Source organism: Leopardus geoffroyi, chromosome E1 (genome assembly GCF_018350155.1).
Source record: "Leopardus geoffroyi isolate Oge1 chromosome E1, O.geoffroyi_Oge1_pat1.0, whole genome shotgun sequence".
Lineage (NCBI taxonomy): Eukaryota > Metazoa > Chordata > Mammalia > Carnivora > Felidae > Leopardus > Leopardus geoffroyi.
In genome coordinates, this window is record NC_059330.1 from 44750370 (window position 1) to 44771423 (window position 21054).

General features: G+C 40.5%; 1 protein-coding gene across 1 annotated transcript in view; it reads left to right on the forward strand.

The window, feature by feature from the left end:
* The window catches only part of NSF (N-ethylmaleimide sensitive factor, vesicle fusing ATPase), a 150373-nt gene that overhangs the window by 119371 nt on the left and 9948 nt on the right, over nucleotides 1-21054 (forward strand). Inside the window, exon 17 of the mRNA XM_045489323.1 lies at nucleotides 2010-2089. Coding sequence (XP_045345279.1) covers nucleotides 2010-2089 — 80 coding nt within the window. The remainder of the gene's footprint in view (nucleotides 1-2009; nucleotides 2090-21054) is intronic.

Here is a 21054-nt window from a genome sequence, read left to right on the forward strand (position 1 = left end):
CTCGCAAATTACAGGAGAAAAATAATGGGTATCTGTAAACTATAGAGCAATAGAATTACTTTTCTTTGTCTTACAAAGAACTATGTTCTTATATGCAAAGTCAGTGGTGGTTTTCATGTTAAATATGCCTTATGACCATAACTCCATTATCAACTGCTTTCCCATAAGGGCCCATACCTCATATTATTTTGTTTCTTCCACAGAGTTCCCTGCCCATAATAAGCGGTTAGTAATTTCCATTGATGGATATATTTGCTGTTTAGTACCTCTGAGTTGCCCATCCGTACCCCAGAGTTTCCACTTAGGAACTTTGACAGAACTAAGTAAGGGAGGAGGGGCATATGAATGGAGTGAAATAACACTTGGGGATAAGCTGCGAGTGCCTTGTACCTCAGTGTCTGTTCTTATAAAACAGAGACAGTGTTTCCTTCCTCACTCATCCCATGGAGTAATCGTGAAGACAAAAATAGGATAAATATGTTGAAAACATTCTGAAAGTTAAAAGTGTTCTATAGTAATTCTTACAAATATTGAGTAAACATCTCCTTTGCTTAAATGCACTCCTACAGGATACAGAAATGAATAAGACAGTCCCTGCACACAGTTCATAAGGTGTAGTAATCCCCCAGTAAATGTCAGAAAAGTGTTGTTACTTACATTTTATTTCATGCAAAAATTAGATAAATCTGGAATAAGTGCATTATAACAGTCACTCAGGATGCTGTGATAACTGTACTGAAATGGAACCCACATGGTGACTTCATAAACTTCTTAAGGTACTACCCAACACTTGAGTGATCCCTTCTCAAGCTATCCAAAATGGTGTAGTAATGATTCCAGCGAAACTGTACTTACCAAATTTTCCTCATGATTTTCAGACTTGCTTTAGCCCTCTGTTATTTATTTTCTCGTTTCTTAAGGCAATGTTTGTTATAAAGCAAAGACATACCTTTATATATAAAGGTGTATCTGAGGTCTTCTTAATTTGGTAGTTTTATTTAGTGACCCTGGGGTTTTGGTCTGCTATTTTTGATACATTTCGGCCCAGTTTATAGGATTATTTCTTTAAAAGCTTTTAAGCACAAACTCATAGCTCTGTGTAAATTCCTTTATCTAAACACAATTGAGATGTGTGGTCATAGCAACACTACTATGTCAGGAATGTGTGCCCTCTGAGTATATTTTCACTTGTATGAATAGTTATTATCTGTACTTGTTTGTTCATTTATTCGACAAGTAAGCTGAGCCCTTACTACTGGGCTAAAATTAGTAGGGTCTCAAAAAATAAGATGCTGTCGCTATAACATATATTGGGAAAAACGAATGCAAAGTAGAATGTGCCATATGTTCTGGATATTCAGAAAAGGGAAAGATCACTTTTGACTTCAGAGGGCTAATGCCTGAAGGTCGTTCTAAGCACAATACAGAGAAAGCTGAGGAGGTAGCATTCATGCTGAATCTTGAAGGATTAGTAGAAGTTTAACAGAAAGTTGTAGAAAGTTCTCTGTTCTTCCCCATCTGAGGACCAGTCTTAGTGGCTCTATCATCAGTTCAGTCATTTTGAAGTATCTTACTTACGTTATTATTTGCCATCTCCCTCCCCCTCCTCCCGCCCCCCCCCCCCCTACCCATTTTCTGGTATGTTTTGTTGCTGCAAGCTTACTATACTATTGTGGTTTGTGGTAATTTTCTGGAAATGCTTAGTAAATATATCTGGGTTTTTTCTTCTCCCTTAAAAAGAATGTCTCTGAATATTTAAAAAAAAAAAAAAAATGTCTACCTGAACTCAAAATGGATATTTAGAAGCTTTTTAAAAAAAATGTATGGGTAAGAGTTCTTACATAATGTTTTAAGCATTTAAGTTATTGGAGATATTTTTTTCTAATTATCATTAGTTGCCTGACAGTTACTTGGAGCTGTGTTTATTCTCGATGCAGAAAAATCTGAATGTTTGGAATATGTGCATATATGTATTGAATCCCTAAAACAGAGCAATATTTCTCTTCCAGATTATGTCCCCATTGGCCCTCGATTTTCTAATCTGGTATTACAGGCTCTTCTCGTGTTACTGAAAAAGGCACCTCCTCAGGTAAAAATAATATAAGGAACCTTTCACAGAGTTTTTCCAGTAAACTGCACATAATGGTGCGAATGAGCTGGCAAATAAGCAAGCGACCATGAACGTATAAAATTCTGTTGTTGAGGGGCTTTTGCAAAATCCTCTGGTTTGGCCTTCGATTTGAAGGTAAATGATTTTCTTAACAGAGAAGTGTCCTTTTCTGAAGATCTCAAAATCCTAGTTTCGATTGGTGTTCTGTTCTTGTTGTTCTATAAATTCCCCCCCCCCATATTACACATCCCTCCCTGCCTCCCTCTCCCTTGAAAGACTATGATATTCGTGTAGGAGGGATTAAATGCATGTTTCCATTTGTTTCATTTATCATTTCCTAGGTTTTCCTAAGAATTTGTATTTGGGAAAATTCATTGCCTGTAGGCAGATTTTTCTTCTTCTTTTCTTTTTAAAAATTTTTACAGTTAAGCTTGAATTGTTTCTCTTGTGTCATGTGGCACTTTTGAGTAGGGAGTTTGTAGCCAGGATCTTTGTTCATGTGGTTGCATTTTTACTGATGCTGCTATTGGAGACTGGTGATTTTGATAACTTAACACATTTAAAACTAATCTACAAGGGTTGGTTAAATATGTTAATTATGTAGAGGCTTCCAGAGCATGTTTGGCTATGACACAAGACCCAAATTCTCTTGACTGATTTTATATACTGTGACCTTGAAGAAATGCCAGACAAAAGCAGATACAAAGGGGTTAAGCAGTAAGTTGAAAAACATCTTAATGTCTGTATGGGAATCTGGTATTTGAAGTTAGAGATTCTAACTAAGTTACATGGAAAATATTTAATGTTAAGTTGGTGAATCTACTTTTTAATTTAACAGTTAAAAGTGTGTGTGTGTGTGTGTGTGTGTGTCAGAACTAAGTGATTGACTTGTCTTGATTTTCTAAGATTTTTTGTTTTTTTGTACTTCTAGAATAGTTAAAAGAAACAGAAGGTACAACAACCTTGAAAATTTACTGCGTACATGGACTGTAAGGATTTTGTAATCATTTTTCCATAAACTATCATTCCCAGTAATTGCAGTTTTAGCTCATAGTAAAGTTAGAGAAGTGAGTATATTTTTCCCTTTTCTGATTCCTTCAATAAGTATGTAAATAGATACAGCTAAAGTTGCTGACAAAGGATATACCCCCGAATCACCATGTATATCACCTACAAAAAGAATCCTTTCTTATGAAATAGCATTTAAAAATTACTAGATTGGGGCGCCTGGGTGGCGCAGTCGGTTAAGCGCCCGACTTCAGCCAGGTCACGATCTCGCGGTCCGTGAGTTCGAGCCCCGTGTCAGGCTCTGGGCTGATGGCTCAGAGCCTGGAGCCTGTTTCCGATTCTGTGTCTCCCTCTCTCTCTGCCCCTCCCCCGTTCATGCTCTGTCTCTCTCTGTCCCAAAAATAAATAAACGTTGAAAAAAAAAATTAAAAAAAAAAATTACTAGATTGGGAGACTCTCCAGGCATTTAAATGTGTATCTTATTCAGTTTTTAGGAGAAGGAAGAATAATTTTTTAATGGTATTTTTTAAACCGCTTGTGCTCTACACTGTTAAACACATTCATTTAAAAAGAGAGACATACCTTAGTTGAGAATACAAATTATTATTTGTAATCCAAAATAGATACCAGTAGAAATAAAATAGGACATATTAAAAAAAAAGACAACACTTTAAAGACTTAGGAATAACTTTCCATTTTATAAAAATAATTGTAAAATTCTTGAGGAAAGGAACATTATCTAATGTTTTTAAATCTTAACATCTGGTACAGGTTTATACAGATGTACTTCATGAATAACTTATTCAACAAAAAACATAGATAGCTTCTTTTCTTTTTAACTTTTTTTAAAGTTTATTTACTTTTTCTGAGAGAGAGAAAGAGAGCGAGGGAGGGACAGAGAGAGAGGGACAGAGAGAATCCCAAGCAGACTCCACACTGTCAATGCAGAGTCCAATGCAGGATTTGAACTCACAAACTGTGAGGTCATGACCTGAACAAAAAAAAAAAAAAGAGTCAGATGCTCAACTGACTGAGCCACCCATGTGCCCCTAGATAACTTACTTCTAAAGGTATTTTTTCTGTGTCCCCTCATTTTGGTGGGCTTAAGTATTTTATTTTGTACTGTAATTTATATTTGTCGAGGTATGATTAAAGTGAAAACATTCAAAAATAAATTTCAAATGACCAATAAGCACATGAAAAGATACTCCGCATCCTTAGCCATCAGGGAAATGAAAATCAGAGCCTTAGTGAGATACCACTTCATACCTACCAGGATGGCTACAGCCAGAAAGTCAGATAGTAACAAGTGTTGCTGTGCATTTGGAGAAATGGGAACCTTTATACACTGCTGATAGGAGTATAAAAATTGTGCAGCCTTTGGGTCTAGTTCCTCAAAAGGTGAGAGATACCCTACGACGCAACAATTTAGGTATACACCCCAAAGAAATGAAAATATTATGTCCACATGAAAGCTTGTAGATACGCTTATAGCAACGTTATTCATAATAGCCAAAAAGCGGACACAACCTAGATGTTCACAGATAAAATGTGCTATATGGTATATGGATACAGCGGAATATCATTCAGCAATAAAAAGGAATGACGTCCTGACACGTGCTGTCACATGGATGAACCTTGAAAACATGCTAACCAAAAGAAGCCAGTCACAAAAGACCACATACTGTTTGACGCCATCTGTATGACATGTCCAGGATTGGCAAATCTGTAGAGTCAGAAAACAGACTCATGGTTGCCTAGGACTGAGAGGGGTGGATAGGGAGAATGAGAGGTGACTGCTAACGGGTATGGGGTTTCTCGGGATGTTTCACATGTTCTAAAATTGATCATGGTGATGGTTGCACATATCCGCAAAAAACCCTAAAAACCATCGAATTGTACACTTTACCTCAGCGACTTGTGTGTTATGTGACTCACATTTCAATAAAAGAGGAACTTAAAAAAAGCGGTTGCTGAAGCTACCTAATTGATGAAAGGAGGGTTATGGGGGAGCTCGAAGCAAGAAGTGAGCATCCAAAGTACATGGTCCGGCTTGGGGGAAGTCTTAGAAACAGGGATTGGATCATTCAAAAGGGATGTAGGACTAATTTATCTAAGGGCCGCAAAGGAAGGGTATAGGAATATGTAAGAAGTCAAAGATAGATCTGGTCGCCTTAGTGATTGGAAATGGCAGGGATTCTCTTTTAAGGAATACCAGCCGTCCTGAATCAGGATTGGGTGACTCTGACCCGGCCTGATAGATGGTGGCCTGCTGCTTACGTGAACCAGTGGCAGAAGAAGTTACTGTGGCCAGTATTTCTAGTTGGCATACATTTGACAAAATGAAAATATGCTGTCTCTGCACCACCTTGCTTTTTAAGTCAGTTTATATTCTCTCAGGAGAATTCAGGGAAAAATTTCAGGCTGTGGTCCGGTGTCGAGAAGATTCGTCTTTCTACAGTGGAAGCATTCATTCCACCGGACCATCAGCCATGTAGGTTTTTCAGGTGTTTTCAGTTAAATATTAAAAGCGCATGAATCTGAGGGTCGCAGAGCCACCTAGGGTGGTAGGAAACTCTTAGTTATTTGTATCGCTGTCAAAACAGAAAAGTTGAAGGCATTTTTCTTTAAAAAGAGGAACTGTACATGTATACAATATAGTAATCATATCAGCCACAGAATTCTTAATATCGCATTTGTTGTGATTCCAGCTTTCACGTAGAAAAATTATGTGTGCATGTGTGCACATGCTCAAATAAAAGAATCCCTTCAGGGGCACTATGTTGTTATGTATCAAGATATTCTCTTTTCTCCTCCTCCCCTCCCCCCACACCCCTCCTCGTTGTAAATTGGCTTATTAAAACTGGTTCACAAGCCTTCTTTTTTCCCCTTTGTGATTGCTTTGGTCTTGGATTTTCAGTGTAGGACTAAAAATTCAAGTCAGATTTCAGTTACCAGGATAATTTTCTTTGAATTTTAAATTTTTCTAAGTAAATGCATAGATTTTTAATGAACCCGGTATTCAGTGGGTTTGCTTTAAATTTAGCTGGAGAGTTAATTTCATGATTGATTTATTAGCCCTTTGAAAGTATAAAAAGTGGTATCTGTAGTTCATGAAGACTGAAAAACATCATCACATTTTGTTTAGCATCTTTTTAAAACCAATTAAAAGCTTTTCTAAAATGGATTGAACAGGAGAAAATAAAACATGTTCCCTAGGTCTTTATTTCAATCAAGTTTCCCTGTGTTGTGCAGGAGAAGAGATCGAGGGGGGGTAGAGGACTGAAAAGGGCTGTCCCAGCAGGGAGCCACGCCGGAGAAAAGCGCTGCTCTGAGAACTCAGCGGCCGCGGCTCAGAAAGCCCCCGGCCTGCTTCATCTACATGCAGAGTCACACAAGGCACGGGGGCGCTCACCGGCACCACAGAGGCTTCACATGTGCTTCCCTGCTGATTCCCGTGAAAAGCTAACAATTGGCTCGGAGGGTAAAAGACCACTGCAGTTCACCCTCCCTGAGCTGGATGTACAATTTGTCCAGTGTTAGGAAATGTCCGGCTTAGCAGTGAGAGGCTTGAAGACACCCCTCCTTCCAGTGAGATGCCTAAAGCCGGCTCTTTTACTCGGTGACACTGGGGCTCTTTTCAGGTTCTGCGGATTTATGGAAGTTGAGGGGAATGTGCTTTTCAAGATCAGGAGGATGAAAAGCCTTAGTCTTAATGTCGAGGAAGAAGCAGTAGCAAAGCCATAAGGCCAGGTAAATCTTCCCGCAACCTGCAGCACCGACGGCTTTATTATTTTCCTCACAGATCTCTTCTGGCACCTTTTTTTCCTTTCGAGAGACAAAATCAAGTGCCTGCAGAGGAACTCCTCAAGCTGTAAAATGACAGGACTTCCCAGTTTCCTCAAGTGCGGGAGTAGTTAAGCCCATTAACCTGACTGCTTCAGTGCTCAGTTTACTTGACACTTGGGGGGAATCAGTTTGGAAGACGGCATCTGTGTCTACCAGAATGGCCTTGTGATCTATGGAGAACCATGCCTTTTTGAGTTCCGGTGCTTCCCAACCTTTCTCATGTAGTGGCATAGAGAAAATGGTCACATCTGAGGAGGCCCATGGGTCAGTGGACGCAGCCACCCCAAGGGCCACCCAGCCTTCCCCAGGGCTGACGAGAATTGACATCTGAGTCCACCCTTAACCTATTTGCGGCATACCGGTTCGAAAACTCTTTGGCAACGGTGAACTCCTGTAAGAGAAGATCACTCCAAATTCATAGCAATATTACTGAAGTAGAATTCAGACCTCATGGTTGTTATTAGAGTTTTAGTTAAAATACAAAGTTGTTGAGGGTAAAAATAACTCCCTCGCTGCTCTGGCACCTGGGGATGTTACCGAATACGAAAGAAGGAGGATTTAGAACTGGGCCAGGCATCACGTGTAAACCAGTAAGAAACTGTTGAGAGCTGCTGGTGGGAACTCGAGCGGGCGTTATTTGTGTGTCCCGTGGATTTCGTTTTGACATCACCGGTCTCTAGACAAGATTGCCTTTCGTGTAATCCTTACACGACATCTGAGCGCGGTCTTACTTCAGAGATGGTATTAGGAAGTCTTGGTAACATTAAGCAACTCTTCAGGCTTTGGGTTTCTTCAGCAAAATAAGCAGATAATGGAAGAGACTCCAAATCGTGCAGGCTCCAACATGAGTATCTCCCCATCTATCTGTTCAAAATTAACTCTGGCTAATGACTACAATATGACTCAGTAAGATGTATAACCACTTTAGGAAAGAGGTGTAGTCATTTTGCCAGACACATCATTGTAATCACCGATGTGGTGACTCGTGCTTTGGACTTCTTTGTTGAAGAAAAGCTGTATGATGGTGGACAACTTAGTGGCCCAATTTTTCCATTTATTAAGTCAGTGATATTAAATGGCTACTGTATTTTATAAAATTGCCTATACTTTGCTTAAATCGAATATACATATAGTACATATATATGTAGAATGATTTTAAGTACATAAATTACAGTGAAAGACATTTGGTGAGCCCTTTCATAAAGCGTTGCTACAGATATCTGCTGAATAAAACCATGTTTTCAGGGGCGCCTGGCTGGCTCAGTCGGTAGAGCATAGAGCATTCGAGTCTTGATCTCAGGGTCATGAGTTCAAGCTCCACGTTGGGTGTGGAACCTACTTAAAAATAAGTCAAATCAAGTTAATAAATAAATTAAAACAGACACATTAAAATACATGTTTCTCAAAATCGGGATTTTGTTTTGGTTTTTGGTAGAGCACATCTATGATAGGTATTAATGAATACAAAAATTATAAAACATATACAGTATTTTCAGCTAACTCAGAATTAAATATCTAAAGTTTAATCAGCAGGAAACTGCTAATGGTGTCGAGACAATAGCCTCTCACTGCCAGAATGTCTTCAGGTCTAGCCCCATCACCTTAAATATATTATTGTGACATGACATCGGTGTTAGGAAAGTGTTGATTTTAGTACCATAGTATTCCACGGTGCCGTGAACCTTGTTATGACAACCCCCTCTGCAGAACTTCCTCTTTGTGTTGGAGTCAGAAAACCTAAGTTGGAGTCTTAGCTCAGTCCACTTTGAACTAGTCCCTTAATATCTTTGTTTATTTCTTCATCTGTACAATGGAGGTAATCCTCCCTGCTTTACTTACCCCAATGAGGGCCAACTAATGGATAGTTGTATAATGGATAGTGAAGTCCTCTGTAAACCCGTGGACTACGCAGGTAGAAGGTATTAATGCTTTGTTATAAAAAGCATGGAGTTACTGAAAAGTAGGAATGTTTTGTTGTCCACAGAGCATGCCATTTGTAAAGAATTGACTTATAGAGTCTTCTCCTAACATCTTCAAAAAGGGAATGAATGTCTGTCCTTGTTTTGAATATGCCCATTAGTTGGGGCTCCAGGGTTGACATCTCAGATACTGTTTGTTCCTGTTTTGTTGCTGTTTCAAAGTTCTTAGAGGGTCTAGTATTTTGTGAAGACTATTGTATGGAACTACAAATACATCTTCTGGTTGTTGTCTTTTTGTTTTGTTTTGTTTTAAGAATAGAGGTACCTTTAGATAGTCCACAGAATCTTTGTAGCTTGTAAGACAGGAAAACTAAAGAATGCAGCCATTTTTCTGTAGCAGATTTTCATGGAGAGTGAGTTCAGGGTTCCAACTTGGAGTGCCCAGGCACAACTTGCCTCATGTGCAGTACTGGGGGAAAAACAAGTACCCCCTACTTCCCTATCTCCCATTTGCTGGAATTAGAAGCTTCCTAAGTGCTCTGGTCTGGGAATTAAAGACCCCTGTTATAAAAGGAAGAATGAAATAGAGACGGGAATGTCAGGGCTCAGCTGGGAAGGAGTAGACAGAGGACTAGGGCTTCTGGCCATTGTGAGGTCCCCACGGACACTGCCTATTAACATTTATCCTCAGCCTCCAGGGACTGGCCCACATACTGGCTCTTTCCCTGCAGTCGCCTGTTGCTTGTGACTAAAGCTCCCTTTTCTCCCAACTCAAGGTGGAACAAAACAGTGTTTCATAGAGTCTCTCCTACCTTCTTGTCCCTAAAACAAGCACACAGATATTTGGGGATTTCCTAGGGCTTTCTACTACCTGGCATGACAATGTTGGGTGAGAAGAGCCACTAAGGAGAACCTTACAAAAGGTCCAGAACAATCCATCAATATTCCTGATAGTTCTTGGGATATAGATGGAACGAGGTCTTGATCTTTTTAAATCATTCCTTGGTCTATAACCACATCTTCCTCTTGACAGCCCTCCTTATACCTCACACTGGGGAATGGAGAGAGTGCTTCCACAGGAAAGGCCCCAGACAGTCCCACCTTTGCTTTGCTTTGCTTTGCTTTGCTTTGCTTTGCTTTGCTTTGCTTGCCTGCCTTCCTTCCTTCCTTCCTTCCTTCCTTCCTTCCTTCCTTCCTTTCTTCCCCTATTTAGGCTATGTGGATGATAATATTCACTGAATGGCTATTTTGAAGGTGGTGGGTGTTAACCACACACAAAACTGGCATTGGCAGTGTAAATAAGAGCACAGGAGTTAGAATTCAGAGACTTGAATTAGAACCCAGTCACTTCTGAGCTTCAGTGTTCACTTTTCTAGAATCGGAGCAATAATAATACTGAGGTTGAGGATGTGAGAATGAAATATGATAAATGTTTATTGTAGTTCTCTGTAAACCGCAAAGCACAGCTCAGTTGTTAGTGTATGATTCACCTCAAAGAAAACTCTGACCCTGTCTTTCCTCACACAAAAAATACATAAAACCGACAAAGCAACCCACCCATATCAAAGGAGTTGGGCTCCACGTGGCTGCTGCTGAAGAAACCAGCCCTAGAAATGCTGGCAAGAAAGAGCATAGCGGCTTTCTTGGCCCGTAGCTGCCCGCCATCTTGCTCCTACAGCCCCTGCCTGCCTTACTTAGCCCCGGAGCGAGTGGAAGAAGGGGGCAGTTTCCAGAATAAGAGGAACAAAAATGGGAAGGGCGGACAGGGAGAAACACCAGGTGACAGCAGTCAGATGGAAAATTCTGGCCACCCAGCTAGTGACCCGTTATCTGTATTAACTGGGCTTAGGTCAGAAACTTCCTACATAACTGTCAAATCACCTTTCACTTAATCCTCAGTTACTCTCCGAGTGTGCTTTCAGTCGTAAAGGAGAAAGGACTGGGGGAGGTGTGCCGAAATTGTTTATTGTGATTGCCTTTGTCTCAGTGGCCCCTCAACTTTGTGAACGCATACCCCTACCAGTCAAAATAGCATTTGAGCTCATCCTTCCAATATTTTAATACATCTCTTATTCTGTAAGATGATGTTCATTTTAAAACATATGCAAAAAGGGTGATTTTTAAAAGAATGCAATCAAAGGAAGTTCTATTATTTTTCCATCTTAAAAGTACCCACTCTATCCTAGATGATAGGATTATAGGTGATTTTTTTTCAACTTTATTTCCTATATTTTATAAATTTCAACACTATGCATTTATTCATAATCAGGAAAAAAAATGTGTATGCTCTTTTTCATTTTTAACTAGCAGCATATAACTGTCAAAACTCTTTAATTCCAATCTTTTCAACTGATGTGCCATTTAACTAACACTTAAATGAATGTACCTTTGTCTCTAAGCTCGTCTACATGTAGCTTTTTTTAACCTTGTTTTTTCTTTAAAAAAATTTTTTTTAATGTATTATTTATTTTTGAGAGAGAAAGAGAGACAGACAGAGTGTAAGCTGGGGAGGGGCAGAGAGAGAGAGGGAGACACAGAATCTGAAGCAGGCTTCAGGCTCTGAGCTGTCAGCCCAGAGCCCGACGCGGGGCTCGAGCCCACAAACCGTGAGATCATGACCTGAGCCGAAGTTGGACGCTTAACCGAGCCACCCAGGCACCCCACCTTGTTTTTTTCTTTTAAGGCTGGTTTAAGGTCTTGTGTATAAGACACCTGTGTCTCTGAGAGGACAAGTGTGAGGGTGCCTCATGGCTCTCACAGTTGACCTTGGACACCACCTGGCATACCGCTCAGTGTTTTGCTTCCAGTCAGAGCTTAACGATGCAGGAATGCCAATGTGACCAAGATTGACTAAGATAGACAGTGACAGTTGTATTACGTTCCATGGAAGGGAGATGGAAAGTTTTTTTTCCATCCAAAAATATTTCTTTCGACATGCCACGTTTGAAATATTACTTCACAGGATGTATGCTTTCACTAGGATGTGCATTTCATAAACATTTGTTCCAACCTGTAGAAATACAAGGATGAGTGAGCCACTACACTGTACCTGCCCTCAAAGAGTTTCAAATCCAGGGCCACCTGTTCAGTTGTGCAGTTTGTGTACAAGGTCAAGTGACAATTGAGGGTTAACATTCAGCCCACACTGTGCTCACTAAGCCATCCACCCTGGTGTGGGGCTGCATCTGCCCTGAGTAGGGTTGCTGGATTTAGTAGGCAAGAATAAAGGACGTCCAGGTAAATTTGAATTTCAGAAAGATATCAAGCACTGCATGAGATATACTTGTTTGGGGCATACCTGGGGCTTTGTCTGGCAGCCTTAACCCTGAGAGTTACTCATACAAGGTGCTGGGACTTTGGGGAATGGGCCTAGGGTAGGGGCATGCTTCTTTCTAGTTCATCCCCCTAGGAGGGGTACTCTTTTTCTAATTGAGGCTGACTGGTGTCCATGTCAGTATCCAGTGAGGGAGAAAGATGTGTACACATGATGTATCTAGTTAATTTTTATAAGTTATGTGGGTTCCAGTGGAATATAAAGGAAAGCACAGTCAATTTTCCTGAGAGAATCTGCAAATGTTTCACAAATAGTTCTTGATCTTGGTCTTGAAAGATGAGTAGAAGGGAGATTTATCAGGGCCATTGTGCCTTGCTAAGGAATTCCAGCTGTGAAGCGATGGGGAGAGACAGCGAAGGATGTGTCTATGCAAGAATTAGCAAATTTTTATTATTTACACACTGACACTTGGAAATTTAAGGATATGTTTTGTGTACAGTTACTTATCTCAGGCTTCATATAGCATATTCAGTTTCACTGGAGAGAGCTTTCATAAGAAATGAAAAGCTTTATTTTTTTCCAAATGGCTAAAGCTTAACTTCTGTAAATATCAATTGTTATACTTTAGCCTTTTTTTTTAAGTTTATTCATTTGTTTTGAGAGAGAGAGAGCATGTGAACAAGGGTGGTTAGGAGAGAGAGAGAGAAGGAGAATCCCAAGCAGGCTCCGCACTGTCAGTGTTGAGCCTGATGTGGGTCTCGATCCCACGAACTGAGAGATCATGTCTTGAGCCGAAATCAAGAATCAGACGCTTAACCAACCAAGCCATTCAGGTACCCCACTTTAGCCTTTTTTTAAGAGAAAAAAATTGTTACATACCTGTTTGGTGTCTGAAGCAAAGTATAATAAACAGTATGGTAAAGAATAAGGATCATCATTACAAATCATAATCACATGAGTCAGTAATACCACGAGTAACAGCAAGAACTATTGGGATGTATAAGACTCTGCCCATGTAGTCATTAAATGGGTCCAGTGTGCCCTGTTTTGTTTTGTTTTTATTTTTTGGTACCTTTCCTTGTTCTTAATGTTTCTTAATGGTTTTACTATTAGCTGTTTCTAAATCCCATTGAATTATATCAGGCGCCCTGCCTCTGATGGTTCCCACTTTTCTAATTTGCTGCTTCTGGTCAGCTGTGCACTAAAAAAAGGCAACTGCAAGGACTCATGAGTTGTTTTATAAAGTAAGGGTAACCAGGCCACAAGAGCTGAAGGAACTTTCCTGTGACTATACCTGGGCCCCTTCCTTCATTAAAAAAGTTCAGTATTTTATTTTCCAACTGTTGGTATTGAAAACATTTTACTGGGGTGCCTGGCTGGCTCAGTTGGTAGAGCATGTGACTCTTCAGCTTAGGGTTGTGAGTTTGAGCCCCACATTGGGTATAGAGATTACTTAAAATGGTAAAAAAAATTTTTTTCTTTGACCTGAAAGTTCTTTGTTTCTTCGGATGTAAAAAAAAAAAAAAATTTGAATATTTTTGTGGGCCCTTCAAAGTTTTATGGGCCCTGTGGCCGCTGTGCCCACTGTGCCTAGTGGATAAATTGGCACTGGCAGCACGGAGTCACTTGAACCTCACTTTGTTTTGTTTTGTTTTGTTTTGGTCCCAGAAGTTAGAGTATTTTTGCTTATATCTTGGTTCTTGTCTGTGTTCTGGATAGCTGAAATTGCTTAGCAGATTGGCCTCCAGATAAGTGAGGTGCTATTACTGGGCATACCGATCCATTCTCTAAAATATCTTGGACCTAAGAGATAATTACAAACTGGTAGAAAACTCTGGAAAGAACTTTAATAAAGAGGAAGGCTGAGAATAAAAATCACAGAGATAGAAATTAAATGAAAAGGAAGGGGGCGCCTGGCTGGCTCAGTTGGTAGAGTGTGCAACTCTTGATCTTGGAGTTGTGGGTTTGAACCCCACATTGCGTGCAGAGGTTACTCCAAAAAAATGAAACCTTAAAAAAAAAATGAGAAGGAAGAAGAAAATTGACCTGATTAGAGAGCACAGAGGTCACAGGCATATCAAAGGCATATCAAACTAAAAGTTGAGAGAGGGAGGGAAATTTTCTGTCGGTGCAAGGCTGAAGAGTTTGGATTCGCTAAGTAATCAGTGATCATCTTAGTTCAGTTGTTTTTTTTTTTTAATTTATTTATTTATTTTGAGAGAGTGTGTGCATGCGGGCAGGGGAGGGGCAGAGAGGGAAGCAAGACAGAGAATCCCAAGCTCCACACTCATGCAGAGCCCGATGCAGGACTCGATCTCACGACTATGAGATAATGACCTGAGCCAAAATCAAGAGTTGGTCATTTAACCAACTGAGCCACCCGGGCACCCCTTAGTTCAGTTTCTAATGAGAGAGAGTGCCTACACAACTATTCCTTTTGGCACTAAGAATACTGTGCCATGGTCAGTACAACTCTATTTGCTTAATTTAAACTTTTCTCCCAAGAGCTCAAAGATCATAATTTCTAGGTGATGTATCTCCCTAACTCATAATTAAGAGATCAGCCATTGCTGATAGGAGTTACAAATTACACAGATGAGAACAATGCACAGCAAAGCATAATGGGAATATCAAAGAGGCCTGAAGCTTCAGCTCCCTGCCTGGGTATAGAAGCTTCAGACAGGTCACTTTACCTCTCATCCCAGTTTTCTCTACAAAATAACCAGGGGAGGACTAGGTAATCTTTAGACGAGGTAATCTTTAAGAGCGACTCCAAGTGTAAAATCTGATGATTCAGTGTCTTTTTCACATATTGGTACTGAAATATTCTGTAATATCACAAAGTGGTCTACTCTTACTATAGTAATTATTTTAAATTATTTGGGGTGAAGTTTCTCATTTCATATCCAATCTGCATCATGAATTCCCCTCCTGATTGTCCTCTGTCCTTCTTACAGCACCATGAGGATGGTTACAAAGACAGTAGACTAAGAATTTGCTTCAGGGTACAGTCTGATGGAGCGTTTAAGTGTAGTCGTCAGCCTAGTTGTAGCATGATTTATTTGAAACATCCTTCCTTTGGTATTCAACTTAAACATTTAACTACAGAAAAAAAAAGGTACAGACATTTTGAGCATGAGAAATCAGAAATGCATGCAGGATATGCAAAGAGGCCCCATTCCTCTCCTTTTACTGTCCAGACTCTGGTTGTTTTTAATGGTAGTCAATTTTTTCTCTTTTTTTGGGGAAACCAAGAGTTGTAGGAGATGCTTCATAATACTTAATTCACTAGCTTAAATTAATGCCCTCTAATAAATCTCATCATTTCCCTGTTAGAGAAGTGCGTATTTTCCGATCAATAGCTTAACTACTCATCGATCACTTGATTAAAAGAGAGAGACGACAGCCTTATGGCATCTACTTACGTTGTAAATGTAGCGTACGTGCCGCTCATTCTGGATTATTTTCTTGAAAACTTGTTTTAACGTTCACCACGTGAGGCTCCAAGGTATAGACTCTGAAATGGTAGATAGTTAACTTTCCTGTTGAACACTGGCATAACGTGCATTTCTCCAGGGCCAGAAGAGAGACTGTAACAAGGAAGGAGTGATCTGCTGCCCTTGAAGCCGACAATGAGATCACCGTTCCTTTGTTCAACACAAATTTATTCACTTCGCAGTATGTTCAAGGCACTATGCTCTAGCCCTGGATATATCAATAAACCCCAACAGACAAAACTCCTGTCCTCCCGAAGGAGGACCAGCAGTTAATACAATAAACAAGTAAAGACAGTAGTAAATGAGTAAAATATAGAGCATGTTAAACCATACAGTGGAAGAGAGAGCAGGATAAAGGGAGATGAAGAAGGGGAGACTGGTTTTAAATGGCGGAGCATGGGGGGTTGTGTGGGCCCAGTGGAAGAGGTGACGTGCAAGCAATGCCTTGACGTTAGGGAAAGAATCACGTGGATGTATAAGGGAAGAGCATTCTAGGCGGAGGGCGCCTAGGAGTATCTTCCGTGCACCAGGCATGTTGTGCTCACAGCCACAAGCAATGAAACACGGCTCCTACCCCCAGGGAGCTGATAGTCTAGGAACAAGATTCAGACTTGCGAATAAATGCAGCGATAAAGTTGTACAAGCACTATGGTAGGTAGAATGTTTTTTAAAGGTCTCTGTATTGGCTAATACAAACTAAGTAAAAATGTGTGAAATTATTCCCATTCCAAGAATGAAGCTAGGGTAAGGGGTGGACTAAAGCACGGCTTACCAGGAATGCTCCTTCACACCCCTGCCCTGAGCAGACCTTTCCCTCAGAAGCCTCTTGACAAGGCCACTCACTCTCACCTACTCCACGATTCCAGGGGGTGTTTGATCTTCTGTTTGGGCCCCGTCTGGGCCTCACTGCCACCTGAGTCAAGCTGAAGATTGGAGCTCTCATCTTCCCCTAAGAGGAAGTGTTGGCTCTCTGGGAGAATGCACTCTCTGTGCATCGTTTGCTGCCAGGGCCCTGTGTTAGGTGGACAGGGATTTCCAGGCACCCCACTGCTCACCCACGAGACCTGACCCTGACCTAACCCTACCCTTATGGGGCCCCGACATCCTAGGCAGAGAATGCTTTTTCAGGTTCCTCTCAAGACCTATGCACTCAAGCTTGCGTCTCCTTTCATTTTGGCCTCCTCCGACCGCGATGGCCAAGAGCCCCCCTTCCCCAAGCATTCTTCACCTGAGCTGGTGTAGATAGGATTTGTATCCCACTTGTATGGTTGGGAAGGAGACAGGTACTCAAGTTAAATCATCTACCCCAAATCACGCGATTATGAATGATGGAGCCTGACCTTTTGCTACCGCACTAAACCACCTGGCCATTGGGGGGACTTGCCTCTCCTCCTTTGCTTTCTGCCAGCCCTGGGCTTGCCTTCAAAAGGACGGCGTGTGTGAGGTATTGGTGGGACAACATGGATCCTTCCTGGGCACGCTGACTTGTAGTGCCAGCACACCATTGGTGCTGCAGCTTCCTGCGGGCCCCCAGACCGGCCTGCCTCCAGCTGCCAGGATCCTCTCTCTCCATCACCGTTCTGCCTCCTCAAGAGCCTTCTGTAGTTTCCTGTTGCTTGTTATACTAAATCTCCTTCCTTAGTTTAGCATTCTGAGTCTTCCTTTTAGTGGCTGCCCACTCCCCTCTCTAAAAAGACTTTAGTGCCCTGGCTCAGCTGCCTCCACCACCCACATAGGATTTAGTAGCATTAGAGACCCGTCCCGTCTCCTCCAGGGCCTCCTCTCTGTCAGTGTCCCTACAGTACTACGGGAATCTTCCTAGAGGAACCTACTCTAATAAAACTATCCCCTTCTGCCATTATTAGCTTGTGTTTGCTGATGTGTTCCTTGGTACACATCCTGAATGTCTATTTGCTCTTCCCAGCTAAATTATAATCACTTGGAAGACACAAATCAAATCTCATAATTCCATAAATATCTGAACAGAATAAATTCTTGGTAATGGTCTGATCAACGAGTCTTTTGCTTACTGGGCTTAGAAATCCTTACTATTCTGAACATTTTCACTCTCAGTTACAAAAACCTCAAATTCTAACAATCGACATAAAGTTTAAGGCCCCCGGCACACAGCAGTTTTGAGTTGCACTTTTAAACTCACTTCTTAATCCATTTCAGGGTTTCCAATTGTTCACAGTTAATTCTTCTTACCAAGGGTGTATTACACTTGCTCAGCATTGAATGATACGGAAAGAATGGCCTTTCTTTACTGCATAACTGACTTTACTTTTGTTCACAGGTTAAAATCAGCCCTTCCATTTCACTGCAGTATTATATTGGTGGCATTTTTATTTAAGAAAAAAAAGCTTTCTTCCACATGAACTTTTGTTACAAATCAGTTTATTGGGGCCAATCAATGGGCAGGACCTCTGAAAGGGTGTGGATTATCTGGTTAGTCCTTTGTGTGGCAAAAGGCTTAGATACTGCTTAGTACTTTGTTCATTCTTCATCATGTAAAGAAGTGTTTTTTTGAAGGATCAACACCTGACTGAGCCCTGCTTTTTTCATGGTAATGTTTTCACCTGAGTTGCTTCTTATGGTACCAAGAATTAGTTAACTAATACTTACTTAACCTTGGAACAATGTTTATCATAATCCGATTGGCAGATAGTCATTTTATTTAGGCCTGTTTCTTTATTGTATCAGGAACTAGCAAATCTCAGTAAAGAGTATGCTGGGAACAGTTTTTTTTTCCCTTCAAATAAGTTATCACTCTTTTTTTTTTTTTTTTTTTCTTTCCACCAAGGGGCATGTTTCCATGCTGTAGACTTAAGCCTAGGAGCCACACATTAACCAGTTGGATTTCCCCTCTTGGGTTGAGCTCTACTTTTATTTTCAAAGCTGACTTTCCTATTACATGCTGCTGGCAGCTTTTCCTCCAAAATGTTCTCCAATATGATTTATTACACTCAGTTTTTTTCATGATAAAGCTTCCTCATGAGCATTACCACTAATTAATAGACAAAATGACCCAACACAATTTAATTATTTGGTAATGATTTTCGGTGTTTTCTTAAAGATGATGCTTTACAAGTCAAGGCCTGAACTCGCCTGGGTCATGACCTCTCTGCAGTGTTTGCAGTCTTGTTAAACAAGAAGTAAAGCAAAACATAAATTAGTGTTTCCATTATAAGTTGCTCTACATTTCCCAGTCTTTCAACACTCCGAAGAGCATAGTCATTGTTAACGTTAGAGAAACTTTCACTAGGAAAATGGCAATTCCGTCTTTCTGGAGTAAAAAGCTTCTTCCTCAGTGCTGTTCTTCTAGGGCCAATGCTGCCTTCCTTGAGAGAAGGCAAGATGAGGGAGTTTGAATTACAGGCTGAATGGAGGGAATTGAGGGAATTTGAATTATGAACATTAAAAACCTAAGGAAAAGGAGAGATAACAGTCAGTTAACTTTCATTGTAAGGCAGCTCCACCAGCCTGTGTGGCCTTTAGCATCTGTTAGCCTTCAGAGATCCCTTCCCAAGTTTACAGATGGAATTTCGTGCTGAATGTTAGAGCACCACTCTTCTGTGATAGCGGAAGTGTGTATGTGTTTGTGTTTGTAATTACCTCAGCTCCCCAGGTTTTGTTATTTCACCTTCAGACTTAGGTGTTTCTGCTCCTTCTGGCTTGGAATAGCCTTCCCCTTCATCTTCCTAATCAGCCTACTCATTCCTTAAGACTCTGTTCCAGAGAAGGAGCAGGAGAGGTTTCTGTGCCACATGTTCCCTCCCTCTACCACGACATCCTGTGCATAATACCTCCCACCTGTCCATGTTGGAGCGTCATCATCTATTTCATAGCTGTCTCTCTATATATACAACGTCTATTCCACATTCATCTAGGAGCTTGACAAAGCTCTGTTGAAAACGTGTTTGGTTTTTAGATAGTTGATGTCTTGAAGAATAGTAATGATTATCCTTCAGTTAAACTCCACAGGTATACTTCTTTTTTTTTTTTTTAATGTGGATTTGTTTATTTTGAGAGAGAAAGTGCTGTGCATGCACAAGCAGGGGAGGGACAGAGAGAGAGAGAGAGAGAGAGAGAGAGAGAGAGAGAGAACCCCAAGCAGGCTCCGTGCTGTCAGCACATTAGCCTAACAAGGGGCTCCGTCTCAAACCATGAGATCATGACCTGAGCCTAAATCAAGAGTCAGACACGTAACCAATGGAGCCACCCAGGCACCCCACAAATATACTTGTACCCCATAGTCTTTGCACAGTCATCTGATATGCCAGTCACTAATTGTGCCAGAAGGGCTCAGCTTTCTTTGATATGCCTTTGTTTATGCCTGTGTTTCTTTGATAATGCCTGTGGTTCATTTTCCATTATTGGCACAGTAGGTGGACAAAAACGATGAATAAAACTGTGAATGGCTGGTATGCCTTATTGATAGTAGTGGTGTAATGTTTACAAAACCCAAATCGAAATTGTTTTGGTGTCTGATCTTCAATTTCTTAACATCTTTTCTTGCGTTCATTTTAATTTTCACATAATAATTTATTTTAACATCATGCGTTTCTAAGATCCGTGAATAGGTTTAATTGTTGTATTAAAGGCTTATCTGTGGAATGAGTGTGTACCATCAATCTAGTGACATAGTTTAAAATGTGTTCCTCTTCCATTTTCCAAGTAAACGGTTTTTGGTTTTGGCTTTTTTTAATGTGTTTTCTTCATGAAGAAAGCAGTATACAATTTTGGATTCTGGATCTGGTTTCCATTCCTGCCTCCATTATATATTAGTTGTTTGACCTTGAACAAATTACTTCTATCTGTGAGATTCAATGGCCTCATCAGTAGAGATAACATGAGTACTTAATTGTCAGGATTATATGAACAGTAAATGAGACACTGATCTCAAGAGATGCCATACTGTAAATAGGAATAAGTGGGAGTCTTCATATTGAATGATGAGATACCCAGACCCCTTCCCCCATCGACTCCCAGAATGCTGGAAACTAGCCTTTAGAGCCCTCAGGAAGGAGGAAGATTCTTCCCTGGGAAAAATGTACACATCTTGACCTTTGAAGGACTCCCAATAATCAGCCAAGTCTTATCTGATCATCCTGTATTAAAGCCCTCAGACTCAGAGCTTCCAGTCATTAGTTTAATTTTTAAATCTGAATGGTCATCCAACAATCACCAAGATACTTGAGGAAAACCTACAGTAAACAAATAGGAAAAAAGGAACTCCAGGGAGACAAGGACTAGGCAGAAAACAGAAGAAAACATTATAAAATCTATAGGATTCACACAGACTTAAAATAAGGCATCATAGCCATTAAATATAATAGGATATAATAAAAAAAAAGGCACTCAAGAAACAAGAAAGAGCGCTTAGAAATGAAAATA